General features: G+C 61.5%; 1 protein-coding gene across 22 annotated transcripts in view; it reads right to left on the bottom strand.

Annotated features, from left to right (window-relative positions):
* Window positions 1-1,304: 1,304 nt before the first annotated feature.
* The window catches only part of ADGRB2 (adhesion G protein-coupled receptor B2), a 37,766-nt gene continuing 20,906 nt past the window's right edge, over window positions 1,305-18,164 (bottom strand). For 4 of the 22 annotated variants that reach the window (XM_082468448.1, XM_082468442.1, XM_082468428.1 and 1 more), the window contains 27 exons: window positions 17,945-18,109; window positions 17,175-17,339; window positions 16,925-17,092; window positions 16,748-16,849; window positions 16,482-16,588; window positions 15,494-15,688; window positions 15,250-15,318; window positions 15,064-15,172; window positions 14,401-14,731; window positions 13,929-14,034; window positions 13,692-13,735; window positions 13,290-13,416; window positions 12,728-12,831; window positions 12,522-12,624; window positions 10,803-10,953; window positions 10,564-10,633; window positions 10,103-10,169; window positions 9,887-9,972; window positions 9,485-9,583; window positions 7,238-7,409; window positions 6,825-6,920; window positions 6,447-6,486; window positions 5,150-5,769; window positions 2,727-2,762; window positions 2,365-2,463; window positions 2,209-2,265; window positions 1,305-1,847 (listed from right to left, as the gene is read on the bottom strand). In XM_082468448.1, the coding sequence (XP_082324574.1) occupies window positions 1,608-1,847; window positions 2,209-2,265; window positions 2,365-2,463; window positions 2,727-2,762; window positions 5,150-5,769; window positions 6,447-6,486; window positions 6,825-6,920; window positions 7,238-7,409; window positions 9,485-9,583; window positions 9,887-9,972; window positions 10,103-10,169; window positions 10,564-10,633; window positions 10,803-10,953; window positions 12,522-12,624; window positions 12,728-12,831; window positions 13,290-13,416; window positions 13,692-13,735; window positions 13,929-14,034; window positions 14,401-14,731; window positions 15,064-15,172; window positions 15,250-15,318; window positions 15,494-15,688; window positions 16,482-16,588; window positions 16,748-16,849; window positions 16,925-17,092; window positions 17,175-17,339; window positions 17,945-18,109 (3,728 nt within the window). In that variant the 3' untranslated portion in view covers window positions 1,305-1,607. The remainder of the gene's footprint in view (window positions 1,848-2,208; window positions 2,266-2,364; window positions 2,464-2,726; window positions 2,763-5,149; window positions 5,770-6,446; window positions 6,487-6,824; window positions 6,921-7,237; window positions 7,410-9,484; window positions 9,584-9,886; window positions 9,973-10,102; window positions 10,170-10,563; window positions 10,634-10,802; window positions 10,954-12,521; window positions 12,625-12,727; window positions 12,832-13,289; window positions 13,417-13,691; window positions 13,736-13,928; window positions 14,035-14,400; window positions 14,732-15,063; window positions 15,173-15,249; window positions 15,319-15,493; window positions 15,689-16,481; window positions 16,589-16,747; window positions 16,850-16,924; window positions 17,093-17,174; window positions 17,340-17,944; window positions 18,110-18,164) is intronic. The other 18 variants (XM_082468431.1, XM_082468435.1, XM_082468440.1 and 15 more) reach the window with 14 other exon arrangements.

Genomic DNA, 18,164 nt, shown 5'->3' with positions numbered 1-18,164 from the left:
GGCTGCCCAAGGGGAGGGCGGGGGTCTGCTCCCTCCTCTGACCGGGCCCACAGCTGGCAGGATTCAGAGGAGACTTAGGGAGCCAGTACCACCATGACACCCACTCCTCCAGCCCCTCCAGGAGGCCATTAGCTGTGACACCCACCCCCACCCCAGCAGCCAGTCCCTTCTTCCTTCTCCCCAATCCAGGCTCCTATAGCACCTAACCCCTCCCTCTGACATGTCCACCTCCAGAGTCAGTCAGCTCTCCAAGGGCCTGCATCTGTGTCTCAGAGTCTCTGGGGAGGGGCCCAGAGGTGCCCATGCCGCTAAATGACCAGGCCGGCCGCTGCACCTGTGGCCTCTGCTCCCATGGCCGCCTGACCACAGAAGAGCCATGGCAACATGTCTCCACACTGATTCTACCCGTTCTTTGCCTGGATTCCTGGGAACTGAGAAGGGTTCACTCACTCAGGTTTATAAAGACTACGCCCTAGAAACTGCCCTCTGGCACCCCACACCCACCCTGAGCCCTGGAACCTCCACCCCACACCCCACACCCACCCTGAGCCCTGGAACCTGAGCTCTCCGATGCTCCTCTGCAGCCATGAAGGTCAGGTCCCTGGAAGCTGAGCTCAAGCTTCCAGTCCTACTAGGAGGGTACTGATAAAGGTGAAGTCCCAGCCCTGTCTCTGACTGTGGCCTTGAGCAAGTCACTTCCCATCTCGGGCCTCATTTTCTTATCCACAAAATGGGCCACCTAAAACTTTCCTGCAAGGTTGTTGTGATGGGTCCAGGCCGAGGGTGTGGAACTCCTAGCACAGAGCACAGCAGGAGACCAGGTGCCTTAGGCAACAGCTAATACTAAAAGAGCTTCTTCTGTGCCAGGCACTCGCTAAGCTAACTTTACGTATGTTAATCTGTTTCATCCTCGTAACAACCCTATGAGGTAGGTACTGTCACCATCCCCATTTCACATATGGGGAACCTGAGGTCACTAAGCTCTACCTGGCCTCTGGGCCCCAGTGAAAGGCAGCCAGGACCATCACAGCCAATGGGGAAGTCCTACTTCAAGGGGCCCCACCCTACATTCCCAATCTGCTTACCTCAGGCCCCAACAGGGGAAGGGTTGTGTCCAGGGTCACCCAGGGAGTCAGGGGCAAGGATGGAGTCAGAGCCTAGGCCACCCCCTCCCAGGTGGAGTCAGCCTGACCCCATCACAATTTGACAAGACCAAGCGAGGCGAACCAAAGAGATGGAGGAACAAAGTTGGGGTCCCAGGGCTGGGCCTTCCCCTGGGGAAAGCAAATAGCTCAGCAGCAAAATCCACAGAGTGAAGTTTATTCCCAAGAAAGTTCCCTCCCCCCTCCCCAGCCCGGGACAGGGACAGACAGGCTGGGGGTGAAGATGGGGCTCCAGGGGCTGAGGGGCCTCTGAGAGACAAGGAAGGGCCCTGGTCCCCCGGCCACGCCGTGTCTGGCTCCCCCAGCCCAGCTGAGTCCACTGTGCCTCCCTGCCCAGCCCTCGGGAGAGGGGAGGGGGCGCTGGCTCCTGGGTAGTTCCAAAGTGGAGTGTGAAAATAGAGAGATATATAATATTTATACGCAGTGGGCAGTCCGGAGTGGCACTCACACCTCTGTCTGGAAGTCACCATCCGGTGGTTCTGTGGGCTCCCAGGCTGCTGCCCGGTGCAGGGCCAGCCGTTCTCGGGGCTTGGGGGGCAGCGAGCCCAGCGTCATAGACTTAAAGGTGCTCCAGCTCTGATGTCGCCGCTGTTGGGACAAGCCGGGACGCTCCCCTGGACTGGGTTTCTCCTGTGGCGGGGAGAGGGAAGGGCCCGTGGCGATGGGCCAATACCCTCTCACCCACTGTACAGAAGAACCAACTGAGAAGGCCCAGGGAGGGCCAGTGACGCCCAAAGTTACCGAGCAATCGGGTGCCAAAGCGGGGTTCAGATCCATACCCGCCTGGCTCCAGAGTGGGGTTCCTGATCCCTGTGCTCAGAGTGGCCCCCTGAGACCATGTCTCCTGCTGCCCACCCTCCTCAAGATCCTGATGGAGCTCCCACCAATACCCCCCATCTCCTAAAAACCCCAGACTGTTGCTTATGCCATGGGCAGGCCCTTGGTGAGGCAAGCTGAGGCTGCCCAGGCTGGGGAGGAGGGCAGGGAGGGAATGAGTGCCTCGAAGCCCACCTCCCCCCACCCCACCCCAGCCTGGGGCACTTACGCTGGACACGCTCCGTTCGGCTGCCCCACCTGAGGACACACTCCACCGCTTCTCCCTCTGCAACAGGGGCCACGGGTCAGGGTCTGACCCCAGGGGCCACTGTGCCAGGTTGGGCCCCGAGCTTCAGGCAGGGGCAGTCACAAGAGAAGCCCTCACCTTGGCCGTGGACTGGCTGCGGTAGCGGTCGAAAGTGTGGAATTTCTGGTTGAGCTCATGGTAGAGTTCCGAGTGCCGTTTCCGGGTGTGCATCACCTTCTGGGAGCCACAGGGCGTCAGGGCAGGTGCTCCCCGTGGGACGCTCAGCATCCTGGGTCCCCACATCCCTGCCTGCTAATGGCCCCTCTGGGACAAGGCCTGGCTCTTTCTTCACCCCAGAGCTACGGGCTTGGGCAGTTGAGGGACCGTCATGGGGTCAGGCTCTGCACTGGGGCTTGGGCTAATTTTAGGAGGGGACCCTCCAGGGACAAACCGCCCCCCACAATCCCAAACCCAACACACACATACACTGTAGCACTTACCTCAAAGTCCAGGTCTGAATACCGTAACTTCTTTCTCTGGGAAGGAGCAACAAGGAAGCAGTGAAAGAGAAGAAAACTTTTGACCATGTGCAGGGGGTTTAGAGTGAGGAAATCTGCTCCCCCAGGGTCTGCCCACTGTACCTTCCCCCAGCCCAGGCTCAGGAGCTAAGAATCCTTTAAAGGACAGCCCTTGAGGTTGTGGAAATGGGCTTGGGGCCTGGGAGATGAGGCGCCAGGGCGCTACCCCACCGCAGGACTGCCAGGGGCACACAAAGGCTGGCACACGCGTAGACATGCACCTGCACGTGGACCAGATGTCACAGCACAGACTTCCAACACGGCGGGACACAGATCCCCACATGGGATCACAGAGCAGACCCTCCTTCCTCTGTGTCCTGGATTCCACCCCTCTGTCCTGCCCCATCTTGCCCCATCCTCTCTGCCACCAACGGGCTCCTCTCTCCCTGGAAACCTCCACTTGTCCTGCAAATACAGGACGCAGGGTTACAGAAACCTTCCTTTCACCGCACTTTGCCCCTTTTCCTGCCAAATTTGGCCCTGCCTCCCTGGCCTCCCTCCCTCATGCCTCTCCCGGCTCTCACTTGCCCAAGACCACCTTCAAGGCCCCAGTGGCCTATGCAGCATTCGGTGCCACTCAAGAAGGAGGTCTTAGAGTCTCAGAATGTTGGCGCAGGAGCGCTCACGAGGTCAAGACCAACCTTCTCAGGTTACACTGGGGAATCTGAGGTCCAGGGTAAAGGGACTTGCCCCACAGTCCTCAAGAACGCCGCTAAAACCGTCATCTAGATCTCCCCAGTCCCAGGCCTGCAGACACGATAACCACCACTGGGGTGGTGACACCCCTCTCCTGGTCCTTCCACCTCCCTGCCTGCTCTTTCTTCACCATCCACCCTGGCGTCTCCAACTCTCGGCCCCCGCACTCTGCCCTGCGCTCTCCCCTGCCCTTCACCACACACACACACACACACACACACACACACACACACACACACACACACGTGTCCTCCCCGTTCCCAGCCACACTGCACTTTCTGGAGGCAGCGGGACTCCTCTCCCTGCTCCCTGATGCCCACGGGCAAGGCACACACGGCTGCGCCCAAGAGAATAAGCTCTAAATTCCCCCGCCCCAAACGCGCTCCTCCGCCCCATCGCAGTTGCCCACACCAGAATTCTGGACGTCATCCTTGACCCCTCAAGACTCTGCCGTGTTTTTTGCTACCTCCCACACAAGGAGCCCAGGGCTGGCCCCTCCTCAGGGGCCCAAGCATGGACAGGTGTCCCCAGAACAAAACCTGCCACGATGCTGAGCGCTCCCCTCCCCAGTTCCCGTGTCAAGTTTTCTGTCTTTGTGACGCCTTCCTGTTTCTGCCATCTGCGGCAAGAGCAGGCACCAAATGTTCAAGAAACATTTCGGGAGAAAAACTAAACTTGCAAACCTTCTAGCTGCTAACGTAGTTTTCTCTGTGGGGAGGAAGGGGAGCCGGTTTCTGGGGCCAAACATGAGCAGCCAGTGGTGCCCGAGCTGTGACTCCTGACCCTGTCCTCATCCACACCCTCCTCATCCCTCCAACGAAAGTTCTAGAGTTCTACAGTGGGCCACGACCAACTGCTTGTTGCCAGTGATTCCCTGCAGGGAGCAGGCCTGAGGAGGTCAGAGAGAAGGTGGGACAGCCACAGAAAACACACAGGCAGGGAAAGAGATGGGCTGACATTTTCTCAGGAAGAGAGGGGCAATTACCACAGGCCTACGGGCAGTGCCTGAGGCTGATTTCAGGAATGACACCAGTAGCAATCCCCAATCATCTAGCACTTTCTACCTGCTCCACACAGAGATAAATATTTTATATCAATTAGTCCTCGCAACAACTCTACCAAGAGGCTGCTCCTGTGTTATCCCCACTTTACAAATGAGGAGACTGAGGCTCGGAGAGATTAAGGCAAAGAGAGACTACGTGAGCCTCAGGGGAAGATTATGCTCCAAATCTCACTGATCAGCAGCGTCCAGATCTGAAGTTGGGGACTCGGAGACCCAGGCTCTCATCCCCTATGATGTGGCTTCCCTAGCAATAGAGCACCGGGCCTGAGCCACAGGCGCCTTAAAGGAGGGCCCATCCTAACCGGTCACCCCAAAACAGGCACTAAAGCAAGTGTGAGCACCTTCGAGAAGTGCACCCTCAGCGCGTGGCGTCCAAGCCCATTTGAGGAGCTCAGAGGAGCCAGGATTCCCTTGGAGCCGCCGCGGGCACAAACGGAGGAGAAACGCACAGCAGATATACTCCCCAGGACTTTGTATGAGGAGGCTGCCGGCTGTCCCTTCCCGGCTGCTGCCAGACACAGTCACAGGCACCCGGGGGCAGGCCTCCCACCCCCTCATCCCCAGCCCGTGCCCAGCAGCCCCTCACCTCCAGGGAGCCCAGCTTCATGGTGGAGCCGGGCACGGTGCGGGGCATGGTCCGGCTGCGCTCCCCTGGCTCGGGCACTTGGCGGGCGCTGGGTGTCGGAGGTGGCGGTTGGAAGGTCATCCCGTAGGGGTTCTGTAGCGACCCGTAGGCAGGGCCCAGCCCCAGGCCCGAGTGGTCCACAGACAGGAAGCTGGGGTAGCCTTCGGCATGGCCCAGTGCCTTGGCAGCCCGCCGGGGGGTGCCCTCGGGCCGGGCCCGCGGGGCGTCCTCGCCACTTCCGCCCCCGCCGCCGGGCTGCAAGCTCAGAGTCCTCCGGGGCAGCACCATGTAGTCCCCGTCGGAGCCCGGCTCGGCAGGCTGCAGCCACGTGAGGTCCAGCTGCCGCAGGCCACCCTCCCCACACATGTACACGGGGTTGGCCTCCTGGGGGGGCGGTGGCTCCCCCAGCCCTGATGAGGCTGCCATGGGCACCAGGAGATTGCCAGGCAGCGGTGAGAAGCTGAGGCTGCCCTCGGGACCCACGAGGCAGGACTTGGGCTCCTCGTCCTCGTCCAGGGACAGGCGGGACAGTGTGCCCGTGATGGTGGACGGGTTACAAGTGTTGACCTCCTTGAACAGCACTGGGGGCAGGAGTGGAGGGAGGTAAGTCCGGGGGAGGAGGAGCCCCCAGAGGCCCTTGCCCAGGCTGAGCAGGTAGCAAGCCCCTGAGCTTGGACAGCGGGGGAAACTGAGTCCTGGCGTGATGGCTGGGTGGTTAACACAGGGGTTAAGAAGGTGTCTATCCCAGAGGCCCACAGCAAGGGAGGGCGAGGAACGAAGCCAAGGCCCAGCTCCCACAGTGCCCGGGTGCGGGTCCTGACCTCTGACCCGACAGCCCCAAGGCTGTCCAAAGAGCCTTGCTCCTCCCCGCTCCCTGGGCAGCCCCTCCCCAGGAGAAAGAACTTGAAGGAGGTTCTGGTAAGAATCATGGAAATGACACAATGATATAACAGCCACTTTGTGCCGAGCACCTGGCTAGGCACTTGACGTCCCCCAGTTCACGTAAGGCTCCCACCCACCCTGGGAGGACAGATTTCTCTCCTTTATAGGTGTCTTAACTGAGGCTCCAGGGGTAAGGTGTTTGCCCAAAGTCATACAGTGAGTGGTGTTCACAGCCTTGACTCCAACTCAGGGTTGCCTGACTCAAAAGTTGGACCCCGCAGCCAGACGCCTGTCAGGGCCTTCCTTGGTGCGGCTGGGGGCCCTCCCTTCTTGCCCCTCTCTGGGGCCATTCTCGGCTCTGCCCTGGCACACTCACCTGTCTGACAAGCCAGATCCACATCTTTTTCAAAGTCTGACTATAGGCAGAGAGGAGAGAGCAGACAGGCAGAGAGAGGATCCACGTGTCAGGGTCGGGGGGATGCAGGCCCCTCCCTACCCACCCAGAGGGTCTGCCTCTGTTGGGCACACTGCCCAACAGAGCAGAGGGGCCCCAGGCGTGGTCTCCTCCAGCCACACCTGACAGCAGGAAGACTGAAGGGGGGAAGGACTTGCCCAAGGCCACCCAGCTGTCAGTGGCTGAGCCTGAATCAAACCCAGTCTCTGTTCCTTCCCTGCCATAGATGAGGCAGGTGAGGGGTCTAGGGCAGGGGGCACTCAGAATGCACCTGTGCCCTGCCCAGGCCTCCTCACTCACCAGGATCTGCAGCTGCCCGTTCTTACACGAGTCGGGGGAGTCTTCACTCTCATCGGCCCGGCACACGCCCATCTGGCACTTCACCACATCCTGGACCTGGGGGCAGCAGGTGCCTGCTGGGCCTGAGGCTGCCACAGGGCCCCCCGCCACGGTTGGCTGTGCCTCCCACCCCAGGCACCCAGACGGGTGTGGAAGGAAAGAAGCGCATCCAGCCTAGGGGAGGGGAGAAGGAGCCCCAGGGGGCCAAGGCCAAGGCCAAGGCTGCCCAAGCTATCAGCGTGCACATCAAGGGCTGCCCAGCTGGGGACCCGGTCGGGCCTCAATCTTCCCCATCTGCACCCATCTGCACCATGGGGACAAGCGAGGGACTGGCATGGTCGGGGGCGGACAGGGGCAGGAGAGGCCCAGCCCACCTCTCGGCGCAGAAAGCAGTGCACAGCTGTGATGACAAATCCCTGCGCGGAGTTGAAGACAGCAAAGAGGGCCTGGAAGAGGACGGAGCGGCGGTCTGTCATGGCCAGGACGGCGGACATCCAGGTGAGCGCCAGCAGGGGCAGCACCACACAGGAGCTCCAGAGCGAGGCCCTGAGGACAAGGCAGAGGGTCCGTCAGGGCGACACTCCAGGGGACAGGCTGGGCGGAGCCTGGGCCTGCACTCAGCCTGGGGCCCTTAAGCTGCCCACGACTGGCAGGGCCCCAAATGCCAAGACCTCAGTAATGTCCCCAAGCAGGGGGGCTGAGGAGCCGGAGGCAGAGAAACAGAACAAAGACAAAGAGCAGAAAACTGGGGGACAAGGAGAGGGGGAGGGACAGACACACCGACACAATGGGACTGAGCCAGAGGCAGCATCAGCGGACAGAGACAAAGAAGGTGGAAAGAAACAGTGGGAGAGAAGAGGAGGAGGGAGACAGATACAGACGCTGTGAGTTTCAGCCACAATTTGCACAGAATCACAGGCCTGGGTCACATCCCCAGAGAGTCTGGGAGGGGAGGAGAGGAAGAGGGACAAAGAGAGACGGCAGACATGGCGAGAGAGCGGATGAGACGGGCAGAGACACACAGGAAGGTTAAATCGGCAGAGAGGACGGAGGACATCACAGAGCACAAATCTTTGGGGAGAAGACGGGGGGCCAGGGCAGCAGAGGCTCCTCCCCTTCAGCTTCCCAAGGAGGAGGTGCCAGGCTCCCAGGGCCTGCTCAGAGCTGGGCAGAAAGATCATAGCTGGGGCTGGGGGTCAAAGCCAGGGTCAGGGCCAAACCCACAGATCCCCGGCCTCCTTGACAAGGGAGGGCAGAGAAAAAAGGCAGAGGGGCCCGGGCATCCAGGCACCAGTGCCAGCCCGCCCCCACCAGCAACAGCCCACGAGCGCACAGTAGGGCAGTCTTGCCCTACTGGGCCAGGTGCTACACCCTGCCCACTCTGCCTCATGAACACCGCCGGTGGGAGAGTCAGGCAGGGGTGGGCACAGCTCTGGACAAGGCAGAGAGGTGGGCAGGCGGCCAAGACCTGCCCTAGGAAGAGCGGTCCAGGGCTGTTCAGCCTGGCAGGGGGCGGGCACGGTGGTCTCCATAGGCCCCGGGGGCAGAGCCAAGACTAAAGAGAGGACCTAATCACAGCCATGAGGGCTACCACTGATTAACCACCAATTCTCTGGCAGGCCCTACACCAAATACTTTACATACATTAATCACACTGTGACCAAAACAACTCCAGTAAACAGGCATGGGGATTATTATCCCAATTTACAGATGAGGAAACTGGAGTGTGCCCAGCTGGGCAGACAGAGACAGAGCCGGGATGCAAACCCAAAGTGGCGCCTCGGAAGCCCAAGGTTTTAACTGCTAGTTCTGAGAGACTGAGTCAGAGAGGCAGATGGGAGCCCAAGTGAAAGGGAGCTTTCTGCTACACAGAGGTTCCCAGAGATGGTGCCAGCCGCCTCCAGAGGCAGTGAGCTCCCTGATCCTGGAGGTGTGCAAGACAGAGCTGGGCCCCCACTGCTCAGGGAGGGTCAGCTGGATTTCTGGCCCTGAGTGGGAGGTTGGGCCTGAAGCCCTGAAGTTCATTCATTCATTGTACTCTTGTGCGGCTGGGATTTTAAGAGTCTCAGCTGCCCGGGGACAGCTCAGTGAAATAATTCCCAACCTCCAAGATTCTCTGTCCTCCAACTGATTGTAAGATTCAATGCCTCTGAAATTCTAAGTCTCAGATTCTATGACAGATGATAAGACTCTATGATTCACTCATTCGAACATTCTTAGCTTCTGATTGTCTTATTCTAAGATTCTACCATTCTAATTCTAAGGTTCTATGGGCTCAAAAATTCTAAGGGTGGAAGATTCTATGAGCCTCTGTAGGTTGGGGCTATAAGGGGGAGTGTGTGTCTGTGCCTGGATAAAATGTAAGCCGGGGCTGGGGGGGCAGGGCCAGGGAGCAAGGGGTGGGCACGGGAATCCGGCATTTTCTGGAAGGCACAGACATTCATTCCCTGTGGCCTCTTTGCCATCACAATGTTGAGCCCTTGAGAGTGCATGGCAGTTGGCGGGGCAGGGCAAGCTTTCCAGGGCACTGGGCTGATATCCCTCCTCCCCCCACCACGGGCACTGCCCCCCCTTCTTTTGCCCCCTCCCACCCCCCCCTTTCCCACGGGGGCACAACTAACATGGCGTTCCTGGCCGAGGCTGAGCTGAGCAGGGGGCTGGGGACCACTCCACACGCTGAGCAGGGGAGGAGCAGGCTGGCCCAGGGGCACCGCTCCGACCTCGGGGGCGGCACAGACATGGGAGAAGGGGGGAGACACACGGGAAGTGGGAAGAGATGGGGCAGTGTGAGCCCCGAGTGGGGTGGGAGGGGGAGGGCAGATGAGAGAGAGAGAGGTGGGTTAGGGTGGGCGAGGGGCTGCAGCTGAGCACACCGGGTGCCCACCTTGCCTGCACCCTTGATGCACCAAGGTCAGGGAGCCCCGGTCGCATCATCAAGCCCTGAGTCTCCAAGAGTAGCTGTGGCCCACCCTCCCTACAGCATTTCCCACAAGGCCAAGTCACAGCGACCCCCCTCCCCTTACCCGGCCCTCTGCTTCTTGGACTTGTCTGAGATGCCATCACGAGCCATGAGCTTGTTGAAGACGATGATTCCGATGAGCATATTCACCTGGGGGCCCGGTGGAGTGGGGTAGGGGAAGACAGGATCACCAGATGCCCTCCTGGCAGGGAAATCCCCAGGTGGAGGGGGTAGACCCCCTGGGGCCATGCCCCTCCCAGGATGCTGCAGGGGCACATACCAGGACAATGACAGCTGCTGGGCCCACGAAGGCATAAAGCAGACCACCCTCCAGAGAGAGCCAGCAGCTGGGGAGGGCGGAAAGAGGGGGTATCAGACAACCAGTGGGCCCACTCCCATGCTCAAACACCATCCCTCAGGGCTCCCTGAGCTGCCAGGTCACCTTACGCATGGGGCAGGGACCCAGACAGGGTGAGAGCGAGCCACTGACTGTTGCTGAGACCCTCTAACAAGGGCCCTGGGGCTACCTGGGCCCTGGGGCTACCAGGGTTGATCCCTGACCTAAATGGTTCTGAGACTATCCAATCCCAGCACAGCCTTTTATAGTCTGGGAAACAGGCTGAGACGGGAGAATTTGCCCAAAGTCCCACAGCAGGAGTGGGCCAGGATCACAGCCCGAGAAGTCTGGAGGCCTATCAGGTCCACTGACTCCCGCTTCCCACCCCGGGAAGGCCCACGTACTAGCTGGATGTACCGTATCCTTTGGTGCGGGTAAAGCCGACCGACACGGCCACCACCAGGGCAGGCAGACCTGGGGGAGCGGGGGAGCCAGAGTGAGATGGCCGCTCGTCCTCAGGGTCCTTCATCCTCCCAGACCCCCAGCCCAGCTGACCCCTGTGCCCAGAGAGCAGGGCCGGAAGCTCACTTGCTGCCCCTGCCCCCAAGGCCCAGCGACAGGGTCCAGCACGAGCCCTGCTCACCCCAGCCCAGGCAAAGGAAGCGCTTGCGGACGAGGCGGGTGCGCATCCGTCCGATGACAGCCAGGTAGGACTGCCAGGCCTCAGTGAGCACCCAGCAAAAGGACGAGAGGAAGAAGAAGTGCAGGAAGGCGGCTGTCATGGTGCACACACCCTGCAGGGAGGGAGGGAGGCAATGGTGCACACACCCTGCAGGGAGGGAGGGAGGCAATGGTGCACACACCCTGCAGGGAGGGAGGGAGGCAATGGTGCACACACCCTGCAGGGAGGGGGGGGAGGCAATGGTGCACACACCCTGCAGGGAGGCGGCTGTCATGGTGCACACACCCTGCAGGGAGGGAGGGAGGCAATGGTGCACACACCCTGCAGGGAGGGGGAGGGAGGCAATGGTGCACACACCCTGCAGGGAGGGAGGGAGGGAATGGTGCACACACCCTGCAGGGAGGGGGGGGGAGGGAATGGTGCACACACCCTGCAGGGAGGGAGGGAGGCAATGGTGCACACACCCTGCAGGAAGGCGGCTGTCATGGTGCACACACCCTGCAGGGAGGGAGGGAGGGAATGGTGCACACACCCTGCAGGGAGGGAGGGAGGGAATGGTGCACACACCCTGCAGGGAGGGAGGGAGGGAATGGTGCACACACCCTGCAGGGAGGGGGAGGGAGGCAATGGTGCACACACCCTGCAGGGAGGGGGGGGGAGGCAATGGTGCACACACCCTGCAGGAAGGCGGCTGTCATGGTGCACACACCCTGCAGGGAGGGAGGGAGGGAATGGTGCACACACCCTGCAGGGAGGGAGGGAGGGAATGGTGCACACACCCTGCAGGGAGGGGGAGGGAGGCAATGGTGCACACACCCTGCAGGGAGGGAGGGAGGGAATGGTGCACACACCCTGCAGGGAGGGGGAGGGAGGCAATGGTGCACACACCCTGCAGGGAGGGGGGGGGAGGCAATGGTGCACACACCCTGCAGGAAGGCGGCTGTCATGGTGCACACACCCTGCAGGGAGGGAGGGAGGGAATGGTGCACACACCCTGCAGGGAGGGGGGGGAGGGAGGGGCCCTGAGCAGCAACCAGGGTGGGAGGCGCCGGGCTTCCCACGTCCGCTGCTGGGCGCTGCCTCGGCCGCCCACCTGAGCTCCGCCTCCCACAGAGCCCTGCCAGGCACCCCCGTCTTCCTGCGCCCACACACAGCACGACACAGGCCCGGTGACACGCACACGGCACTCGGCATCCAGGAGGCGGGCGGGCAGGCTGCCCACGCACAGACGGGGCTGTCAGGGAGGGGGACAAACAGGAGTGCCTGCCACGTCATGGCTGGGTGGGCCCCACGTCTGGCACCAGCAGGGCTGGCACTGTGCAGAGAGGGCCGAGGGGGCATAAGGGACAGCCAACACAGATCAGATGCAGGCAAGTGGCACAGGAGGCTTCGCTTGGGCTCCCACGTGCCCGCAGACACGCCCAACACACGTGCGCACAGGCGCTCGGCTCACGTACACGTTCACAGATGTACACAGACATCCCTCACTGGAGTACACACACCCCCTCGCCGACTCCCTCATGTACGCTCACACACACTATCTCCCACACACACCCTCACCCAACACCCAGCTCGAGTGTCTACACACATCCGGCACTTAGTTTCATACACACGAGCACACGCGCCATCCTCCCTTCGCCCCACTCTCACACCCCGGCCCCCCTGTGAGCCTGCACCTGCCTTGCTCAGCACCCGCGACTGGCCCACGAGGATCAGGATGTTGGATGCCAGGATAGATAGGCAGAAATTCAGCAGGATGATGGAGCGTTCCGATTTTATAAACCTGGTGGGGCACAGTGGGCAGAGACAGGGGAGCTAGCCCAACCTGGGGTGGCCGGCCACCTCCCGCCCCGCCCCTCGCCCCCCCCCCCCACTGTCCCACCTACCTCCAGAAGGCGGCATAGATGGCAAGGAGGGTGAGCAGCGCCATGCAGGACACAGCACAGCCGATCACAAGGGGGACCGAGGGGGAGCCCGCCAGCTCCAGGGTCTGGGGTAGAGGGGCAGACCGTCAGATGGGTCACTGGGAGAGGGCAGCTACAGGGGTGCCATCGCCCTCCGCACCTCCTGTCTAGGACAGACTGGCACCTGCACCTGTGTCACACCCACACACATTAGGGGACTCACCACTGCCTCCACACGTGCACAGAGCAGACCCAGTCACGTACGTGGACGTGTATTTATGCTGTCACCCGCACTCTTCCACACACAACCAGACACATGTGTGTGTGTATACGCATGCAATCACCCACTGCCACACACCCCTGGGCATGTGTCATCGCTGTGAGCACCATCCCAGGGGCACAGACTTCCACGTGCAATCCCACAAGTACACCCACGCAAACGCCACGTGGGATCACCCAGATCCCCGCCAGCACTGTCACAGATGGCCACTGGCACCCAGGAGCCTCTTCTCCGGCCCAGCCCAGGCACTTCCCTCCCACTCACCAGGTCCTTGGGCGGCTGGGCCAGCACAGCAAAGGTGGACAGGTGCTGGCACTGGCAGCGAGTGTGGGCTGCCTGGGTCTCCAGGGTCTGGCAGCTCTCAGTGTCCCAGTCCCCTGAGCTGGCATCTCTTGGGTGGAGGGAGAGGTGGAATGAGCCCCAGCCCAGCTCCACGGCCCCACCCCCAGTGCTGGCCACTGCCGAAGGACAGGTGAAACCCAGAGCAAGGCCACATCCAAGAGGCAGGCAGGCAGGCAGCGGGAGCCACAGGGTTTGCCCTTGATCCCTCAGGCCAAGGATGGTGCCAAGGCACCCTCCCTCTGGCCTTCCAGGCAGGACATCCCCTCCTGAGGGAGGAGTCCCAGGGCTGCAGCCTGCCCCACACAGAGCCCCTGCCCAACTCACGCTCTGGAGTAGTCCCAGCTGGCACAGTGGGGATCCGTGGTGCCCTGAGGAGCAGAAGACCTAAGTGCAGCGTGGGTGGGAAGCTGCCCACCCGTGACCACCCCCATCCTGCCATGGCAGGCCCCACACAGGTCAGCGGTTCAGCCTGCCATCAGGGCAGACCACCTGCCCATCAGACAGGCCTTTGGCTGCCCTGGCTGGGGCATACCCAGGGTCCCCGCCCAGGGCCCCACTCACGTTGATGATATAGGAGAGCTCCACGGTGATGAGGGGCTCAGCTAGTGGCTGGGTGGGGGGCCTCACAGTCACTGTCATCACCCTGGATGTGACAGCCAGCGGGGGCCTGGGGGACAGATGCTGAGGTCAGCTCCTGCCAGCAGGTGCCCAGACCCAGTCAGGAACCCTGAAGGTGCTTTGGATCGAGGGCAGGGGGCTACCATGGTGCCAAGGCCAGGGGAAGGCCTAGAGTTCAATGGGGCCCAGGACTTTGGGTGAGGTCTAGAGCTCAGTCCAACACCCCCGGAACCCCCTCTGAAGCCTCTGGGAGCTGCATGGACGTCTTGGAGAAGCACCTGTGTCCAGAGCCAGGCGAGGGGTCCCTGAGGCTGCAGATGGCTCTCTCTGTGGCCAGCACGGGCTCAGCCCTCCTTCCCTTACCTGGGCCTCCCTGGACCCGCAGCAGCCCCATCCACACCTCCCAGGGACTCACCTGGGGGGCGGCAGGATGAGGCCGAGGGTGCGGTAGAGCACAGCACCAATCACAAAGTAGGAGGAGGACTCCTCAGGGTCTGCCGGGAGGAGGCGCTGGTGGGAGTGGCCCGGGCCAGGGGGCACGGTTCCTGAGCCTCTCCCCCTGCCAAGGCTGCCTGCTGCCCCAGATGCAGCCGGCTTTCCTGGGGAGGAGAGGCTGAGCACCTCCTTGGGTAGGAAGAGGCGGTCCTCTGAGTACCGCACCCAGTCCTTCATGCCCCGGCGGCCACGCATGGGGAACGTGATGTCGCTGGACACAGCCGAGACGGGCTCTCGCTGAATGCTGATCACTGCAGAGGACAGACAGAGACAGAAACAGAGGGGAAGGTCACAGGGGAAGAGATGAATGTGGGGGAGACAGACAGCAAGCAGGAAGGCAGATGCAGACACCAAGGTTGGTACAAACAAAGAGGCGGGGAGACACGTATACAGAGAAACAACAAAGAGACGGAGCATGGGAAGAAACATGGAGACAGAGATACAAATAAGGGATTAAATGAGGGAAAGGCAGGGCCCAGAGAAAGAGAGGAAGATAGGAAAAGCCCTCAGAAACCATCCCTCCCCCAAGGCGTCCTGCGTTCGGCCACATCCAGCACCCCCTCCCCTGCCTGCCTCCTTGTACCCAGGTTATCTGTGACAATCAGAGAGCTCTGGAAGGCCTTGAGAGCGTCGCCCACCAGGTGAATGAAGTCCTCCACGACCCGGAGCAGGTGCACAGAGCCAGGGGACACCTGGGGACAGACAGGGCGTAAGGGACCGAGGCAGGGGTGGGCCATGGGGGAACAAGCCTGGAAGCCCAGCCCCTCACCTGCTGAGCGTCATCCCACTTGTCCTTGTTCTCTGCATCCACCATGAAGCTCACCACCTGGAAGAAGCGCTGGGGAGAGAGCAGTGGGTGTTGGGAGGTCCCAGCCCCAGGGACAGTAGCTTCCCTGCCACAGCCACACCTGCCACCCCCCCCCACAGACTCTGCTATAGGGGCCCGGCCTCCCCCTTCAATCTAGGGCTTCTGAACCTTCAGCCCTCCTTCCTCTTGACAGGGTAGAGGGTACCTGCACGTCATCAGCCGAGGGCACATAGGTGGCTCTCTTGAAGGTGTCAGTGACATTCCTCAGAATGTCCACGGAGAAAAGCAGGTCCCCACTGTAGTAGGTGCGCCGGGCCAGCAGCTCCTGCAGGCTCCGCACCACTTGTGACATGCCCTCGCCCGCCAGCATGCGCTGCCCCTTGGCCAGGTGCTCCCGAAGCTGCCAGTGACAGGTAGGCTGCTGTCACCAGAGTGTCAAGAGCCGGGACCCGCCCCTGGCCCATCCCACTCCAGTCCACCCACCACTTGCATCCAGAGGGAAAGGGTCAGATAGAGATGCTCAAAGGGATCATGGGGAGACAGAGTCTAAGAAAGAGACCCATAAAGACAGAGAATCCCCAAAGATACGTAAAGACTGAAATAGGAACAGCAAAAGAAAGAAGGAGCTCAGATATACATATAAAAGATGACAAGCACAGTCGAGGGACAAGGCACCTCCCTAATCCAAAGAGGTCATCACACGCTGGAGTGTAATGCGCTCTCTCTCTCTCTCTCTCAAATACAAGCTCCAAGCACAAACACAACAAATACCGGTTACAGTCAGACGAGTACACACAGGCCACGTTCGCTAACAACATTCTTACCCCATGGCAGGCCCTGGGCTGGGCACTGGGGACATAAAAATAATTTCAACTTTGTCCCTGCCTTCAAGGAGCTCCCAGTCTCACAGAACACAGACATTGTGATGAGCGCTCATAACACCTAATGACTGAGAAGCTCAGGGGGCTGTAGGAGCCCAGGGGGAGGCACTGGGGATAAGGGAAGACATCTGAGAGTCAGGCCTTGAGGGATGAGGAGGAGTTTGTCAGACAAGGAGAGGCACAGCCAGGCAGAAGTGGGCACATTGTATGTACGCCAAGGCACATGGGCACGAGCAAGAATCAAGCTCCCTCCACGCCCACCAGAGTCTAGGACAGATCCTGTGTCGCCCCAGCCCAGCAGGGTGCACTCACTGACAGATACAGGTAGCGGTACTCGTGGGAGATGCAGCGGGCAAAGCTGGGCAGCCCCCAGTAGGCCACGCCCTGGGCACTGAGGAGACAGCGGCGGCTGGCAGACCCTGCAGGGGGACAGGACAGAGGGTTGGGTGTGGGGGCCGAGCTCTCACCCACTTCACTCCACACCTCAGGATGGAGGCTCTAAGAGGCTGGGGGCCCGGAAGGGAGCGGCAAGAATGGCGGGTGTGGGAGGCATGCAGGGAGAGCCACCCGCCCCTCACCTGAGGCGTTGGGGGGGCACTTGTTGTAGATGATCTCTCCAGCAGCCGCCTTCTTCCACATCATCAGCATCACGTACTCGTCCCTGCACATCTCATGGAAGGCTGTTGGTACAGCGGAGGGGCTCAGCCAGGCCCAGGCACTTGCCCCCCCAAGCCCCAGGGTCCGGTGGGCAATACCTGGACACCTCTTCTCACTGCAGGGCTTCACCTCCTCTCCGGTGCCCTCGCAGGGGTAGCCCTGAGCGCCTGTGGCCTGGCACATGCGGAAACGGCGCTGCCAGCCTGTGTCACATGTCTTGGAGCATAGGCTCCACGCGTTCCACGGCCCCCACTTGCCATCTGTGGCTGCAGAGATGGGGGGCGTGAGTGGCCCCAGGCGCCCCCTGGGCCAGGGCCAACACCTGCCCGCCCTATGCTGTGCACTCACCCGGGCACTCAAGGTTGCCGCACTCCCGGGTGTCAGTGAGGGCCCCAGTACACGTGGCCCAGGCTGGGCCCGCCACACTGCACTTCCGGCTGCGCTGCTGGGTCCCATTAGCACAGGACATGGAGCACGGGCCCCAGGGACCCCATTCTAGCCACTGGCCTTCCACTGCATGGGGAGACACAAGCAGGGTTGGCTGTTGAGCAAGGGGTGTGGGGATGCGTCAGGGCAGAGCACCGCAGGGAGATGGCATTCAGATTTAAATAAGGCCAGACCCACTGGAGAGGGGTGGATGAAGCGGGGCTGGAGGGAGCTGGTGGTGCCTGGGCCTGGGCCTGCCTGCCTGCCACCAGCTCCAGGAACAGGGGACCCCTCTCCACTCAGCACTGAGGCACACGCTCTCTTCTGGCTAGGGAAACGGGCCCCGGGCCACCTTCTGATCTTTGCCCACATGTAAGCCCAGCTTTGTGTCCCCTCACAGCCCAGCTGGCCATGAGCACCAAAGTGCTATGAACAACAAGGGTAGTCCAGGGCTCAGGGGAAGGGGCACTGGCAAGCAGCCCCCTTTAGATGGAATCACAGGGTGCCAACTCCAAGTAGGCTGGGCCAGGTCACCTCCCACGCTGGCAGGTAGACTCTGCCAGTCTCCCCATGCTTGGTCAAAGCTCACTGGGGTTCCCCCAGGGGCAGGGCACTGGACCTGACTTCCTCCCCTTTCCCGACCCCCACCCGGCTGGGCAGCGCCCGCCTGGAAGCCCACGGGTGCTACTGACCCGGGCAGGCGGCCATACTGCAGAGCTTAGTCTGCAGCTCGGGACCCTCGCAGGCCTTGCCGCCGTGCTGGGGGGGCACGCAGGTCCGCATCCGGCTCCGGGACCCCCGCCCGCAGCTGCGGGAGCACAGGCTCCAGGACCCCCACTCCTCCCACACGCCGTGCACTGCAAGGAAGCACGTGGCCGGTGGCTGGGCGGCACCTTGGCCCCGCCCACTGCC

This window comes from Balaenoptera physalus (assembly GCF_965194825.1).
Source record: "Balaenoptera physalus genome assembly, chromosome: 1".
Lineage (NCBI taxonomy): Eukaryota > Metazoa > Chordata > Mammalia > Artiodactyla > Balaenopteridae > Balaenoptera > Balaenoptera physalus.
This window is presented reverse-complemented; position numbering and strand designations above follow the sequence as displayed.